The following is a 15420-nucleotide window of genomic DNA, read 5'->3' on the forward strand; positions in this document are numbered from 1 at the left end:
GAGAAAAATGCTCAACTCATACTTACTCCTCATTTAAATAGGTAAAGATCACTTGTCCAGATCAATAACTTGTAGGCACTCATCTTGTTTTCCATTGCAAACTCATTCAGTGATTCTCTTAAGCTGTGTAATGCATGTGCTTTCATGGTCTTCTCTGCTCCTCTGGCTCTTGGGTCATCTAGATTAATGCCCACTATTGGCCCATTCCGTGCTTTCAGAAACCGAGCACGCACATCTGTGTTGCTTTTTTGCACGCAGTAATAAAGCCTTTGCCTAAGATCCTATCACCTTGGCATTAGATCCTTCCGGCGGCAAGCTGGTGCAGCATTAAATCCAGCTTATGCCTTCCACACAGACGGGCCTGGTCACAGGTTTGAGTCGTAATCTGCGCACGGTCCGTGTTTATCCACCCACTTCTGACGTCGCTCCAGCCCCATCAATGGCACCGGATGGCGCGAAACAATTTCAGGGGGCCTAATGAGTGTGCACAGCTGTTGATCCCTCTCTCTCCATCAAATGTGACTCCTCTTAAATTGATTTAGACCTGCAGAGAAGAGAGAGTTACGGCCAACACTGGGGGAATAAATGTGTAAGGTTGTTGAGGAAATGAAGCAGCACAATAGAGATGTGGCTGATGTATGCTTTTCATGAGTTACAGCAGATGTCTATGTATGATGCAGAAAGAAGCCATATGTTCTTCCTTTTGTGGTTGTGATGCAGGTGTTCTGCAGGGTCTTTAAATTGTTGTGTTGCCCTCCACCACTAGTCAGAGCTACCGAGCATCTAGAAAATGAAAACACGCTATGATGTATGTAGGTTGTCTGAGACAAAAATAGCGTAATTACTTCACTGGAGCAATGTGCAAACACCTTAGAATCAAGTCTTTGGATTTAATCTGCATGGAAACGACGGCTACTGCTGTTATCAGTGCTTGACATATTTACCTAGAGAGGGTGTGATGCTGCCCAGTTTTTGAAGATAACATAACTCATCATAGATCTGTTTGATTCCGAGTGTTTACTGAGAATTTTCCCTTTTAAATTAGTCAACAAAATGTTCATTTAGTTAGCAGTGAAAGGAACATCCCTTCACCGTATGGTAGAAATTCACCCAAAAGAAGTCACTTATCAAACCAGAGATATTCTTCATTCTCAAAACTCTGACTAAACTATCTGAAAACATTGACTTCCATTGCTTTGCTTTTCCCAGGCTGTCAGCCTCACTTCATTTTCTGACTCTTTTCCCATCTACCCCCTGTCTTGCGCTCATCATCTCAATTTCCCACCAGAAGTTGTAATTGATGGGTGGATGAGGAACTAGCACTGTGTAACATCATTTACAGAAAGACTTGCTGATTATGCCCCATTATGAAATTATCTTCATCAGATTAGCTTCAGTTGATGCTCATTTGGAGCACCATGGATCCTCCCCTCTGATACTTCTGAGTTACTTGCTTGATGTTGGGATCTGGTGATTGTTGCATGGTGAGAAGTACAAAATTGTGCAAGTGGGTTTCTAACTTTCCTAGTATTTTCCCACAAATGCACATTTAACTTTCACTAAAAAGACACATCATTGCTGCTCCACCTACAAAAAATTGTCTTTATATATTATTGTTATGAAGCAGACTGGAGCTTTTGGAAATGCCATTTGCTAAAAGTAATGACAGTGTTGCGTATTTTACAGAGGTTTTTTACTGAATCAACATGCAGCTTTAAGCTGACTTCTCTGCAAGTCACTGGACCTGGCTGTCTCAGTAGTGTATTTTACTGTCTTCCCTTTAATGGTGTGGCATGGATTTTCTCACTTTGTATGCTCAAAGAATTCTATGCAGACATGCTCAGTTACTTCTGTATGTAGTGAGCCAGATGGCAGAGCATGCTTGCAATCATAGCTATAATAGGAAGGGATAAACAAAGCTGTTTTTTGCGCTTTTGCTTTAGTTTTTATAGGTTGAGGGAATTTTAAACCCTTGATGCATGCATTTCTGTGGCTCCGCAATCTAAAACAGTGAATTAATTTCAAGCGTGTTCAGGCCATGAAGATCTAAGGTTAAATCTCTCCATGCACATATGGTTCCAGGTCTTAAAACTCAAAATCATGTTTACAATTATCAGCAAGCTGATTGGTAACATGAGTGTGCATAAAATGAGCCTCTCAGAAAGTCTTCAAGAAATGGATTAGTCAGCCACAACCCGACACTTATTTAGCTGATGCTTTTATCCAAACCTCAAAATATAGAGAACACGACACCATTTGCCCCTCAATGAGCAGATAGTAACTGAGGAACCTCTTGACCCAAAGGATTAAGCCTCCTCGTTCTCTGGCCTCTCATTCATCCCGTCCTCTGTGTTAATTACATCCATTGCTGTTCCCGCGTATGTATGGACAAATATAATTGTTCTCATTTTAATAGTTAACACATTCCTTTCAAAATGAGATTTCAAGAGGGGCACCAGTGCTTTTGTATAAACGGTACACTAAAGTACACTGACATTTATAGAGTTTTTATAAGAACAGGGTTCTGAACAATGACAAAAAAAAAAAAAAAAGCAGTCAGCTTGAATGTAAATGCCAAAGCCATCTTCCAGGCAGCAAGCGGCAGCCCTCATATTCAAGTAACTCACAACTGCTCATCTTTGTTATGTCAAAAGGCCTTAATTCTCCACATCTGAGTTTCAGTGTCTCGATGAGTGAGATTCTCTTTCTTCACGGTACATTGAACTTCCTTCCTGTCCACAACCCGGGTGATAACTATGTGTCATATCTGAGCTGCACAGTGGAGGGTGTGTGTGTGTGCATGTTTGTGCGTAAAATCAAACTCAATTCAAGCTTCCCCATTCCTCACAGCTATTGGAAAGGATACAAAATGACAATGAGGCTCTGCTGGTGTGGCACTGCTGGTATTCATCCTCCAGGCAAGCATGATGATTGTGTCACTGTTGTTCAGGAGCTGCTCCACTGTACGATTAACAATGCAGTGCGAGATGATGAAAGGGCCTCCAAGGTGTGCCATTGATTACCCTGATCTTCGGCAATCACTGGCTGCCTTTCTCCGGGAAGGCTTACTGTTGGCTTTGGGGTTAAATTGCAGCCATTCATCAGTCAATAGCTACTGTATTGGAAAGCACAGAGGGGCAGGAGTTAGCTCCCATCAACCTGCCGTTACAAGCTGATTGCCTTTATCCTGGAGTGGAAAATGAAACAGAAGTGGGTGTCAATGATTTTGATACACAAAGTCTTGGATGTGACAGAATTGAGCAAAATGGTAAACCAATTTACTCTTGAGAATAAAAAGCTGGAGCCCTCAGAGAAAGGCAAATATTGCTGAAGTTGTTATTCCCTTAAAGTTTTCATGCCAGTGTCCAGTGGTGGTACTCAGTGAGAGGAAAATATCCTGTTTCTAGTTTTGGTAAGTTTGGTCACCTAGCAGTCATAAGTAAAAGTGTCATAAAGGCCACGACTGTCTTCCCAGACAAAGTGCAAAAGCATGAAGGATTGACCGGCTTCAACATGTTCTTTTTGCAGCCTCCAGCCCAGGGCAGGACCTCGCCCATCAAATCACTGCAGAACGGCAGCCCCTCCAAATGCCCCCGCTTTATAAAGATCAAGAACTGGGAGACCGGCACCATCTACAGTGACACCCTTCACCACAGCTCCAGCAAGGTAAGGCACACTGAAACTATTACACAGCTTGATAAAAGAGAAAGCTGCATCATTTGTCCTGGAAAGACAAAGAAATATTCTAATGGCAGCGTCAAGTTGTATTATAACCATTGTTTTCATGCCAGTTTAAAGCTGTGAGATGCAATTGTTTTCTCAAGTCCTGAAATTTTCACTGAATTCAAAAGAATTAAATCTAATGACACCGAGTGAGCAGAAAAGAGAGGCACCTTTATGATGCAACTGTTATGCAATGAAACCTAATATTTACCTCTGCAGTCAACAAACAACTCTTTAAGATTCAGTTCAGGTCGCTGTTGTTAGTTGTTTTTGTTCTGACTTTCAAACCAAAATGACTTTTATTGATTTAACTAATAATTTTCACCTGAGTAATTTCATGCATGGTCTATTGACCAATCATTTTTCTTCTAGGCATCTACTAATCTACAGTAAATATTGCAATGGGTGGAACTAATCCCACCTGGCTCTGGATGAAGGCAGGGCTTCTGAGGAGGTCAACAGTCTAAAAAACAGGGAGCCATGGGTGATTGAAGGAGAACAGTTGATCTCAAATGCATGTTTTTAGCAATGGGAATACCTTGGAAAAATCTTGTGCGTGCAGCGATCTCACCCTTTATCTAATGGGCGTCATTAGTCCATGCTGTTTACTAGACTAGTCTGACTAGACATACGCGTAGATGTGCACAGGAAGAATACGCAAAACTGGATGAGCCACTTACATTTGTGGTCTATCGATTGTTGAGTCAACATTAAAGCACACAAACCGCTGAGCTGAGCATCACGTTGGCAAAGTGGACACATCTTTGGCAGGCCCACAGTCTTCATGCTATAGGTCGACTGAGAGAGGTGACAGATAGCGTATCTGTGACTGTAACGGCGTCTTAGAGGCTCTGATGAACATCGAACACAGTGTGGTGGTTGACTGAGCAAACATGTAGCCTGCAGACTTGCCAACACATCATTTGCAAGTCAAGTAGATTGAAGAATAATAGCACAGCATGGCATGCCTTTTCTCTGCTTCTCACTAACTATTCATACATTACAGAGCTCCTGTCTGAACTGTTGGTGATTCAGCTCGTTAGTGTTTAGCCTGAAAGAGGGGGAGTTAGGTAGATCTGGGTAAAGCTTATGAAACAATGAATCCTTCAGAAAAAAAGCAGTGTATCACTGGTACACCATCCGGGGACAGGTCACATGGTCATATAGTGACTCACCTGGTCACACAGTGCCTCAGTATTTTCAGAGGACAGTACAGAGATATTAAACACACCATGCTGAGTGGATGTTTCTGCCCCTAAGTGCTTGATGTATTCATGAATATGTAGCGCAGCTACCACAACAAAGCCATCTCATCCATCACGTCTTTGCTACCTTTATAACATTACAAAGAATGACATTTTCTCCTGCAATATGCTTTGTTCAATCAAAGCTGTGTGCAAATTTACTCACTTCTTCACTTCTTCAGAGCTCTCCGTATAATAGATGTGGATTATTTTTACCCGTTATGGTGCTGTAGGGATGAGTCATTTTTATAGGACGACACAGGAGTTAGCGCTACCTAATGTTGCTAAAAATAAGTTCTGGGATGAATCAAATTCTTGACACTCACATGTTTTCTTCAGCAATGATCATTTTCAAAATTTGAAATCATATTAATCAGCATTTAAAAAACACAAGGCTTTAGATGAATTGAACAATAAACTCAAAACTTCATTGTAAGTATCTTATAAAACTTGGTGGAGGGAATTTTTCAAGTTTTGGAGTCTCGCCTGTTCTGTATTTGCACTGACTCTTCTCCTTTCAGACAAAGAAGCTGAATTTTAATTTTCAGACTTGCTCCACCTGCTGCTTCCCATTTTTTGTGGGAATGGCAGAGCTGCACAGCTGAATTTTAAGCACAAACAAGTCAATACTTTCTCAGAACTAATAAAAGTCCAAAGAAAAATTTTTGACTTCCATAGATTTTCCCTTAACCTCATCAGACCTCAGGTAGAATGTTTTTGTGGAGATTGAGAAATTCTATTCTCGTATATTCTTATATTCTAAACTTTTTTCCAATCGCAGTTCCAGAAATTGTAAGATATTTCGCTAAAATGCACAGAAATTGTATATTTGATCGGCTGCATTGCCTGTATGTTGAAATGGGATATTTAACTGTAGTTCCACTGACAGTCCTCTTTGTTCCTCAGCCACTCATCTTTCTTTTATTATGCAGTCATAGTTTCTTCCTCTTAATGAGCCGGCCGACCACGCAGAAGGTGAGCACCACTGTTTAAGCATTCGCCCTCCAAAACACAGCAGCCATTGGTAAACAGCGGAGAGCAGCCTAATTACGTTGGTGACTTATCGGACGGGCTGTTGTGTGCATCTCAATGAATGGCCTGTAATAGCATCTTCAGATTTATTATATATCACGGGCACGGCTGTATTCGAGGATGATCCGTCTTTTTCAAAAAGGACAGCTGGCTGGCATGAATGCCCAGAGCAGTATGATGAGCGGACGTGCTGGAGCACGAGTGATTTCTTTGTTTTATTTTTAACACTCCATGCTTTGCTCATCCATTACCCCCACCACCCCCACCCCCCACCGTTCACTCCCTTACCTCTTTCTCTTCTTGCTGTCCTCTGTTCTCACTTGTTTTCCATTTTTAAACTTTGCTTCCTGAAGCACTTGCTGGCTTCCTTTCTCGGTTTTCCTTCTCAGGTTTGATGTCGGAAGAGGTCAAGGAAGTAGCTTCTGAACTCACTGGCAGATCACGTCCGGGTGTGTAGGCCGTGCAACCGGGTGTCTCGGCGTAACAAGTCAATTTTTAGCACCGCCGGGGTCGTTCTCAAATTTCTTGCTCCACTATCTTTCATACCATCCGCTCTCTCCAACCCATTCGTTCTATCTCTAACCTGGTGAAGGCAAACTGAAGTGACAGCTGACTTCAACTCTCATCATATTAAAAAGACCACACAAGGTTGCACTGAGTTATGAGCAATTTCTTGTCTCTGTATTTGTCTGATTTTTTTTTCCATCTGTGTTTCCTCTCTATGCTTTCTGTCTTCCTGCCTCTGCTTAATGGAAGAATACCAATCTGTGATTCATTGACTTATTCATTCAGGAACCCGTCTGCCGGATATATGAGTGATACAGTGAAAGAAATTCCTGAGACCCTTGTGTTTGGTTAAATTGGTCAAATTTCATATGAAGTGAAATGGCAACATTAACCTGGATCTGTGTTGTTCAGAATGCCCGACTCCCATGGCAGTGACCGGATGATTGAATGAAATATTTAATGAAATTTTTAAACTGGAGAAAAAAAAGTGGGGTTCTATTAAATTAAAAACCAAATGTATTTTCAAAGTAATTGAAATTTCATGTAATTTTTGATATAATCAACAAACTTTATTCGTCTAGAGGGCGTGCCTTGTTGCCCATTTGCACCACTACCACAGTCAAGCTGCACACTTTATGCTAAAACTTCAGAAATCCCCCCAATTATATAAAAATTCTCCAAAAATTACTATAATATACACTTCTTTGAACTTGTGAAAGTAACCTCCAACATGTTTTAAAATGTTTTTGTCTGAATCAGTTGAGTAGAATTATTTCAAAACAGTTTCCAGCTGTTCGTTTTGGAAGAAGGCCAACATCCTGAATGCAGTAATCATCCAAACAGATTTATTGAGTACAACCAAGAAAGCCATCTTTGTTGGACTAATGGAAAGTTTTCCCATCAGCACTAACTTGGTGAGCTTGGATTTTTTTTTTTTTTAATATCATCTGCTCTCAACATAGCACCCACTGCCTTCATATTGATGCTGGTGTCAAATTACTTACCCCTGTTGGGGAACAGACAGATGAGGTCAGATGAAGAAAATAACATTCATTGCATTGCGTTTGGTAGTCAGAATCTGTTGAGGGCGGCAGCATCAAGAAGATGACCCAGGATGACCCAGATGAAGTGAAAAAGAGCCCTGGAGTCTGGATGTCTAGACTCCACTTTCTGCACTGTCGACTGTTTCTTTCTGGCATTGGTACATGACTTCAAGGTGTTGTTCCAGGACATGAAGGCCTCCAACAGAGCTGCATTCTGTTCAGGAAGTAATCCTGTTGTATGACATGCTCCAAAGCAGGGGGGTTTCCAAGAACCGGGAGCACAGGCTTGACTTTGACTCTAAGTCAGTGCAGCACTTGCAAAGATGGTACAAAGCAGCAACTTTGGAAAGAGGTAGTGTTGTAAGTTTTCCCCAGGGAAGCATCAATAGTGTAGTAGAGATGTAGATGACTAAATGACGAATTCTCCAACAGTGGCGGCTGGTGGTGAAATTTGTTGGGGGGGGCTAACAAATGCTTGCATAATACAGATTAAATAGTTAGAGTTGCAAAAGCAACATCACCTATGATACAAACAGTTACATCAATTACAGGTACACTATACTTTTTTAGTGCTCTATAATCAACTCTCTCTCTCTCTCTCTCTCTCTCTCTCTCTCTCTCTCTCTCTCTCTCTCTCTCTCTTTCTCTCTCCCTCTCTCTCTCTCTTTCTGTCACACGCACACATGCACACATTTGTGCACTGCGGACGTGTTCCAACCCAACTTCAATGACTGCCCACAGATCGTGCCAAACACGGCTTCAGTACAACACCCAACCTCAGCAAAAACAAGGTGTCACAGTCCTTTAACAGGTCAACATGGGCCTAGCTTATTTGAAAAGAAGCTCACATCGACGCCTTTCTGGGATGCAAACAGGTTAATCACCATGTCGTTGAAGTCTGGTAATTTTTGGATGAAGTCCGTCTCGATAGACAGCGTGGCAAGTGCATTCAATCGTTCCAAATAATTGGATTCCAAAGCAAATGGTCCACCTCGTTCATGCTAACGCCTTCCATAGCTGAACTTTTTCTCCCTCCTTCCCATCTCTGGCACCAACAGCAGCCCCGCTGCGTTAAATCACCGCCATTGGTCAAAAGTCAGTGGCCTGTGGGCTAACTGAAGTTAGCCCAAAACGCTCAGTAAACCACGAGGTGCGGGACATGACACCTGTCAATCACTTACAAGAACGAAATGAATGTATCTGCTGGGGCTGTAAAAAATCAGCCAATTTAGAGATATTCCATGTATTCCAAGACGGAGTCCCCCTCTTCCGTGCACGCGGGCCACAGGGACGAGTTTTTCACTAAGCTGCTTTACGCCCAAGGCCTGCAGGGGGCGCTGTTTCGCATAAAATGTGCAAACTCCTCAATGCACCTTTAAAAAGACATTTAGATTTGCTGATTGACTTCAGATAAATGGCAAAAGATGATTGGATGGGAAGCAGTGACAACAAATTTTGACAGCAGGAGAGTGACTCATAGAAAACTGGTTAAGAAATTGTCCTTTTCGTGGATTCATTATTCAGCATCAGTTATATGACCTTGGTAAAAAGAACAACCAAGGGTTTTGATGATTTCTCTGCCTTTTATTGAACAAAACCATGCCCTCATTTCAGTTTCAGAGAGCAGATTAGCTGAAAATTATTGAAATCTTGGAGCTTGCTGAAGTGGTTGAAAGAAAACTGACGTTCATTTGTTAAATGCACAGTCTAAATCAACACTATGACTTCTCTTGGAGTATATTTTGTTGGTCTTTGCAGATACAGAAAATAAAACCATATGTCGTCATCACCGTCCTCCTAAGTTGTATGTTAGCACAGCAGAGGAAAAACAAACCAAGCGGAACTCATCCACCCAAAACCCTCCATAATCTGTCTCCTTGTTTGTCTCTTCAGATGCCGCTCTGCTCTGAGAATGTGTGCATCGGCTCAGTGATGATGCCCACCCAGCACACCCGCAAGCCAGACGAGGTCACCACTAAAGAGGAGCTCCTTCCACTGGCCACCGACTTCATAGACCAGTACTACACCTCCATCAAAAGGCAAGCACAGCCTGTACCGCCCGCAGAGTAAATTCAAGCCTCGGAGGGCAAAAATGATTTCAGCAGCCTGCTTTCGCAACCGAGTGAAACAGAGAAAAAAAAAATAAGATAGAAAAATGGAACAAGTGTGATGCGATTATATTCAATAGCAGAAAGATACTACTGTCAACTGAAATTCAGCCTTCTTTTTGACTTTTTGACTTTCATGACATTGTTGAGGAACATCTATGAACTATCACAATTCAACAAAATTGGGAGTTTTTGATTCACCAGTGCAATGTGCAGCATTGAATAATTGCTAGTAGGCTTTTATTTTGTCTCATATTGAGTTTCACACCATTGATATTCAGGTTACCACCTAATAATTAGCATAGATTATTTGGAAAATACCAAATCTGTGAAATACTCAGAGATCCGCATGGTTTCTGAGCAGAAACTCTCCTGTGCTGCTATAACACAGTGCAACATGGAAGTCATTCTGCTTTGCTGGAGGATGTTTTTCCTGCCTTCAGGTATGGCTCTAAGGCTCACGTGGACAGACTGGAGGAAGTCACCAAGGAGATTGAAGCTTCAGGAACTTATCAGCTGAAAGACACTGAGCTGATTTATGGAGCCAAACACGCCTGGAGGAATGCTGCTCGGTGCGTAGGAAGGATTCAGTGGTCCAAACTGCAGGTACTGTTTATTTTCATTACAGTTACTTCCTCCTCCTTGTTCAAACCTGATGAGCATTAGCATTTTTTTTTTTTTTTTTATTGTTTCTGGGCACGTTCACTAATGTGCCACATCATAGAACATTTGAAAACTGGAAAGAAGTCGTTGCGCTTCAGAAAATGCTTTGGCTGCACAAAGTTTAGGACTTCCTGACTGAAACATTTCAGTGGTGACAGGACTGAAGCACAGGGCAATGATCTGAAATTTGGCATATTTTGTTACTACTGCATATACATGATACATATACTATTTGGTATTAATGGACCCAGGCAAAACTCCAATATAGGTGCTCTTGCCTGGATTTTGCACTGATAGTAAGCTTGACGTCACATCAGTTCATTTTGAATGAGTACAAATCCTTTGCATTGCATTTTGTTTGTGCCTGATGTTGTTACATGGTTGAGTTTACCTGCATGAATTGAGTTGTTTTAAGAACTTATCACAAGATTCAAACATATCGGGGGCGAAAAAATTGCCCCCCCCCCCCCGACAGGCGCATGGGAAGGTGTTTTATGTAGAGGGGGCTGGCAGCTGAATGAATGAAGGAGTGACGTCATTGCATTTTTTTTCCCTGCTGTATAGCGCATCACCACTCAGGCTACTGGCTGGAAGCCATATGATACACACAAATAAACATGAGGAAGTTCTAACAAATTCACATTTTATTACATTTTTTCTCCATAAGGAGGTCGGCAGCAATTCACCATATGACAAGAACAGACGAGATCAAAAACACTTTCACAGTAGTAAATCACTGCCTTTTTAAGCGCTGTCCATGGTGCTGAAGATGCAAATAAATAGTCAGGTGGGTCTATACTCCAAAACTCACTACCTCTGACATGACAGGTTGTAAGGATAGATTAAAAAACACATTAACAGATGAACACAAGTCCTGCAAACCAACAGCAAGCGAAAAAATCCGATATTCTCTTTTGCTTGCTGTCTGCCATCGTTGTTGTTTGATTGCGAAGAAGCTGCTTCCGGGTGAGGGAGGAGTCTCCTTAACAAACAATTTGAATTTAGTTTTATTTAAAATAGATTTTTCCACATATCCCCACAGCTCTGTGTAAATCCATTTCACACATGCTTTTCATATTTTTATAGTTTTTTTTTTTTTTTAATTAAGTTTACAGTGAACGCTACTATAAGGTGCTACAGCTTGCAGAGTTGCAGCAAGTTTTTGCCACTGAAGCATTTACTATTTTTTTAAAGTGGTGAAGTTTTTCAATTTCAGTGCCTCATGAATGCATGTATGTTTAGCTTTCTTTGTACCTGCTGCTTATTTCAGTTTTTTGTCCGTTTGTTTGCTTTCTAGGTTTTCGATGCCAGAGACTGCACCACAGCCCATGGAATGTACAACTACATCTGTAACCACATCAAGTACGCCACCAACAAAGGCAACCTGAGGTAAAGTAACAGAAAACACACGCTGCTCTTTCTCTGGTCCTGCTTCCTTTTGTTGTTTGTCCTTCCCTTTGGTTTAACTCTGCTCATGTGCCTCCTGCCACCCTGTCTCCTCACTCCATCTGTCGTTCCATGTATCCCATCGCACCGCTCCGTCTCTGACTCCCCTGACTTGACCCACTGTCCCATCTGTCAGTGTCTCTCCGCACTGGATCTGACACGATCTGCTGCTCCTCTCTCTTACCCATCAGTGCCTCGGCGCCAATCATTGCCCTGTTATTGAGGCGGCAGACCTCACTAACAAGCAGTCATTTGTCAGACCTGCACTCACTTACTGCCAAGTCCTAATCACATGTGACACCTCATATTTACTTCTTGGCTGATGGATAGCTTCTGACTCATTATTACACTTAGCCTGGCCTTCAGATAGCTCAGATACACATGTTGAGAAGAGGCGCCTCAACATCCAAACTGGGGTTTTCTCAGCCTGATGGAAACACAGCAGAAACAAACACAGACTCATAAATAATGATCAAGTGATGAGAGGATTTTGTTGGTTAAAAATTAAGATGAAACACAGCAAAAAATGTATTCATCTGTTATGTTTTGACAGCTAATGTAGTTAAATGTAATTATCCAGAGTATTACTATTTTGGATTAATTGTCTTGCTGAAATGCTTCAATGATTGGCTGAGAGATTGTCCTGGAAATAAATGTCAAAATGTTTAATTTACTGCTCAAATAAGCTGTACTAGATCTAATATGTCCATACTATGCTCTCGAGTTATAAACTATGATAAAATGTATGTGAATGTATTACATTACATAATTCATTGTTGTTTTGTTAAGTGATCGTTAAGAACAAGTATTAAGGGAAATATTCCATAAATATTGCACTGTCATGACTGTGCACTAATGAAATGTTTCTAATTTTTGAACATCATTAAGTCTAAAGTTTAGTTTTGCAAATCTTAAGATATGTAAACATTTTTGACAAATTGATTTTTAGTTTTCAAACTCAATAACTTAATTTACCTGTTAGTAAACAGGTAAATCACCTCAGTTATCACTCTCTTATGTACAGAAGTGTCGTTATCAAAATGGAGGCAATGAAAATTAGCATGTACAATAAAATAAGGTTTTTTATAATCCAGCTGGATTCTCATTGGTTTCTAATCATGTTTCACTAGTTCTTGTAAGATGCTCAATATTTGTAGATGTAAGAGCTTTTTCTGGGTTAAGAATCAAGAATATGAATGTGCAATCCCAATTTTCAACTGGTAATCTTCACCTTAGCTAATGCTAGTCGTCTCTTCACAAAGAAAACTGTATGAAATCTGGCCATTCAGACTGTGATGGTCCGTTTTTGTTAATTACGATGCAACATGCGCATTTCCTTCATGAGTAAACTGATGGCACAACTGGCCCAGATTCACACCAGCTGCTCGGCCTCCTCAGCGACTTACAACCAGCTTAGCAGCATTAACACTTCTATCCGGTCACCACATTAAAACGCCACTGGGATGTACATCAGACCAGAGGTAGCAAAGATCCGGTGCTGCTGATGGTCCTTTGACATACCATAATTACAAACGGCCTTGGCCAGATTACATACACAGAGCCAACGGGCTCTTCTGGTGATTTATATGCAGAAACACATGTGCTCATGTTGTAGTCATTACTCACTAAGAGCAATGCATTACAAATAATTTGTTAGTTCAAAAAAAGAATGCAAATCTCTGAGATGTTCCTCCTTAAAGCAACCGCATTATTGATTGAAGAAAGTGGTTTTCAAGCATGAGGGAGCTCCAGACAACTTCAGCAGGGGCTTAGCGGGAGAATGGGGTTCAGGGGAAGAAGTTTTTCCACAGTTCTATTTCTTTTGATTTTTGAAATGAAATGACAATACATGGAAACAAATGGAGGGTAGTGCCATTACCTGTTTTGCTAAAATGTACATTTTTATGACTAAATCTACAGTTCAGATAACAGAGATGATGAAGCTTTAGCACAAAACTGTTCATAATGAACAATAAACGCATAACTAACAAATGATATTATATGGCCTACAGAGCCAAATGTATATTTTGATATGGAAAACATTGGGAATTCTCTACTCTTAGGCTCCACTAAAAATACAAATGATTTAAGTATCTCCAGCAGAGAATATTGACACACTTATTTTAATGTTGTCTTCTGGTTGTTTTCTGCAGGTCAGCCATCACCATTTTTCCTCAGAGGACGGATGGCAAACATGACTTTCGGGTGTGGAACAGTCAGCTCATTCGTTATGCAGGCTACAAACAACCTGACGGACAGATCCTGGGAGACCCTGCCAATGTTGAATTCACAGAGGTGCAGATGAAAAGATGTTTTTTTTTAAAATGCTGCATTTTACATTCACTGTCTTCTAGTAGGAGCCCAGCTCACACTGAGTGTTTTGGTCACTAGATCTGCATCCAGCTTGGATGGAAAGCCCCGAAGGGTCGTTTCGATGTCCTGCCTCTTCTGCTACAGTCCAATGGAAATGACCCCGAGCTGTTTGAGATCCCTGAAGACCTCATTCTTGAGGTGCCCATCACACACCCAAAGTGAGTTGTGATTTTCCATAAAATATAGAAAATAGAGCTGAACAAGAACAGAGGGGGCTGCAAAAAAAAAAAAAAAAAAAAAAAAAAAAGACATCCGCCCACTAACACATCTTTTAACAACACTCCTAAAACAATGGGGTACTTTTGAGCCAAGAAGTCTGATTGGGTTATCGCCACATTCCGACTGTGCAGATTATTCCCAGAAAACGCAGCTAGAAATGCTTTATCTGTTACTATGCCAGCTTTTGTGGTAACCATGGGGCTTGTTAGTGAGATTTTAAGCTTCCTCCTGCTTTGTTTCTCATGTGTTTGCTTTACTTTTCACAAAACTTTTTGAACAGTGGTAGGGCCTGTACTAAAGCCGCAGTGCCCTTGAGATAATAAGCTTCAGTCCCCCACAACACAGTAATATCTATAATCACAGTGAATGTTTGGGTGGTTTTGCCACACCAGTTTGCACACACACATGCTCATCCAGCGATCACTCCATCATCATCACCACATGGTATCGAGGCGCTTTAGAAGTGCTGAGTTAAAAATGACAGAAATTAAATTGTTCGCTTCACATAGTATTTACAGGCAATCACCTCAGCCATGAGTTACCCTGCAGGAGAAGGGTTACAGTCAAGATGTGTTGTTGTTTCTGTTCGAAACTGAAATCAAAATTGTAGTTTCTTGACATAATGTTATCGAGCTTGTACTAATGTCCTTAACTAAGCATAAATTAGTCGAAAACTGATGTTATTATCAGTTTAGAAGAGCTAACGGCAGTAAGTGAAAAGATTATGAAAAGATTAACAGTAGTACTGTTAGATAACTTTTGAATTCCAAAATGTGACCAGATAACAGGCTCATAATGTTATTGTTATATAGTAAATGTAATAGTAACATCACTGCATGAAGAGTGGGAATGAAAGGAGGCTCAGCGGTCGTCCTCCCAGCAGTCCAAACCTATAGCTGTTTATCTAAATAGTCCTGTGTAGCTTGAACCAGTCAAGCCTGTAAACTTTAATTTCAGAGAAGTACACCTGCAATCTGCTCCAAAGTTAAAAATATAACCCAACAATATGACATCCAACAGTACAATCACTATGACCCATTTGAAATGTTCTTTAAAATGGGC

General features: G+C 41.0%; 1 protein-coding gene across 1 annotated transcript in view; it reads left to right on the top strand.

Annotated features, from left to right (window-relative positions):
- Nucleotides 1–15420, top strand: part of nos1 (nitric oxide synthase 1 (neuronal)) — a 45732-nt gene that overhangs the window by 9456 nt on the left and 20856 nt on the right. Inside the window, exons 4-9 of the mRNA XM_030104310.1 lie at nucleotides 3529–3666; nucleotides 9443–9588; nucleotides 10101–10263; nucleotides 11618–11709; nucleotides 13920–14061; nucleotides 14158–14297. Of these exons, the coding sequence (XP_029960170.1) occupies nucleotides 3529–3666; nucleotides 9443–9588; nucleotides 10101–10263; nucleotides 11618–11709; nucleotides 13920–14061; nucleotides 14158–14297 (821 nt within the window). The remainder of the gene's footprint in view (nucleotides 1–3528; nucleotides 3667–9442; nucleotides 9589–10100; nucleotides 10264–11617; nucleotides 11710–13919; nucleotides 14062–14157; nucleotides 14298–15420) is intronic.

Source organism: Salarias fasciatus, chromosome 12, assembly GCF_902148845.1.
Source record: "Salarias fasciatus chromosome 12, fSalaFa1.1, whole genome shotgun sequence".
NCBI classification, from domain to species: domain Eukaryota; kingdom Metazoa; phylum Chordata; class Actinopteri; order Blenniiformes; family Blenniidae; genus Salarias; species Salarias fasciatus.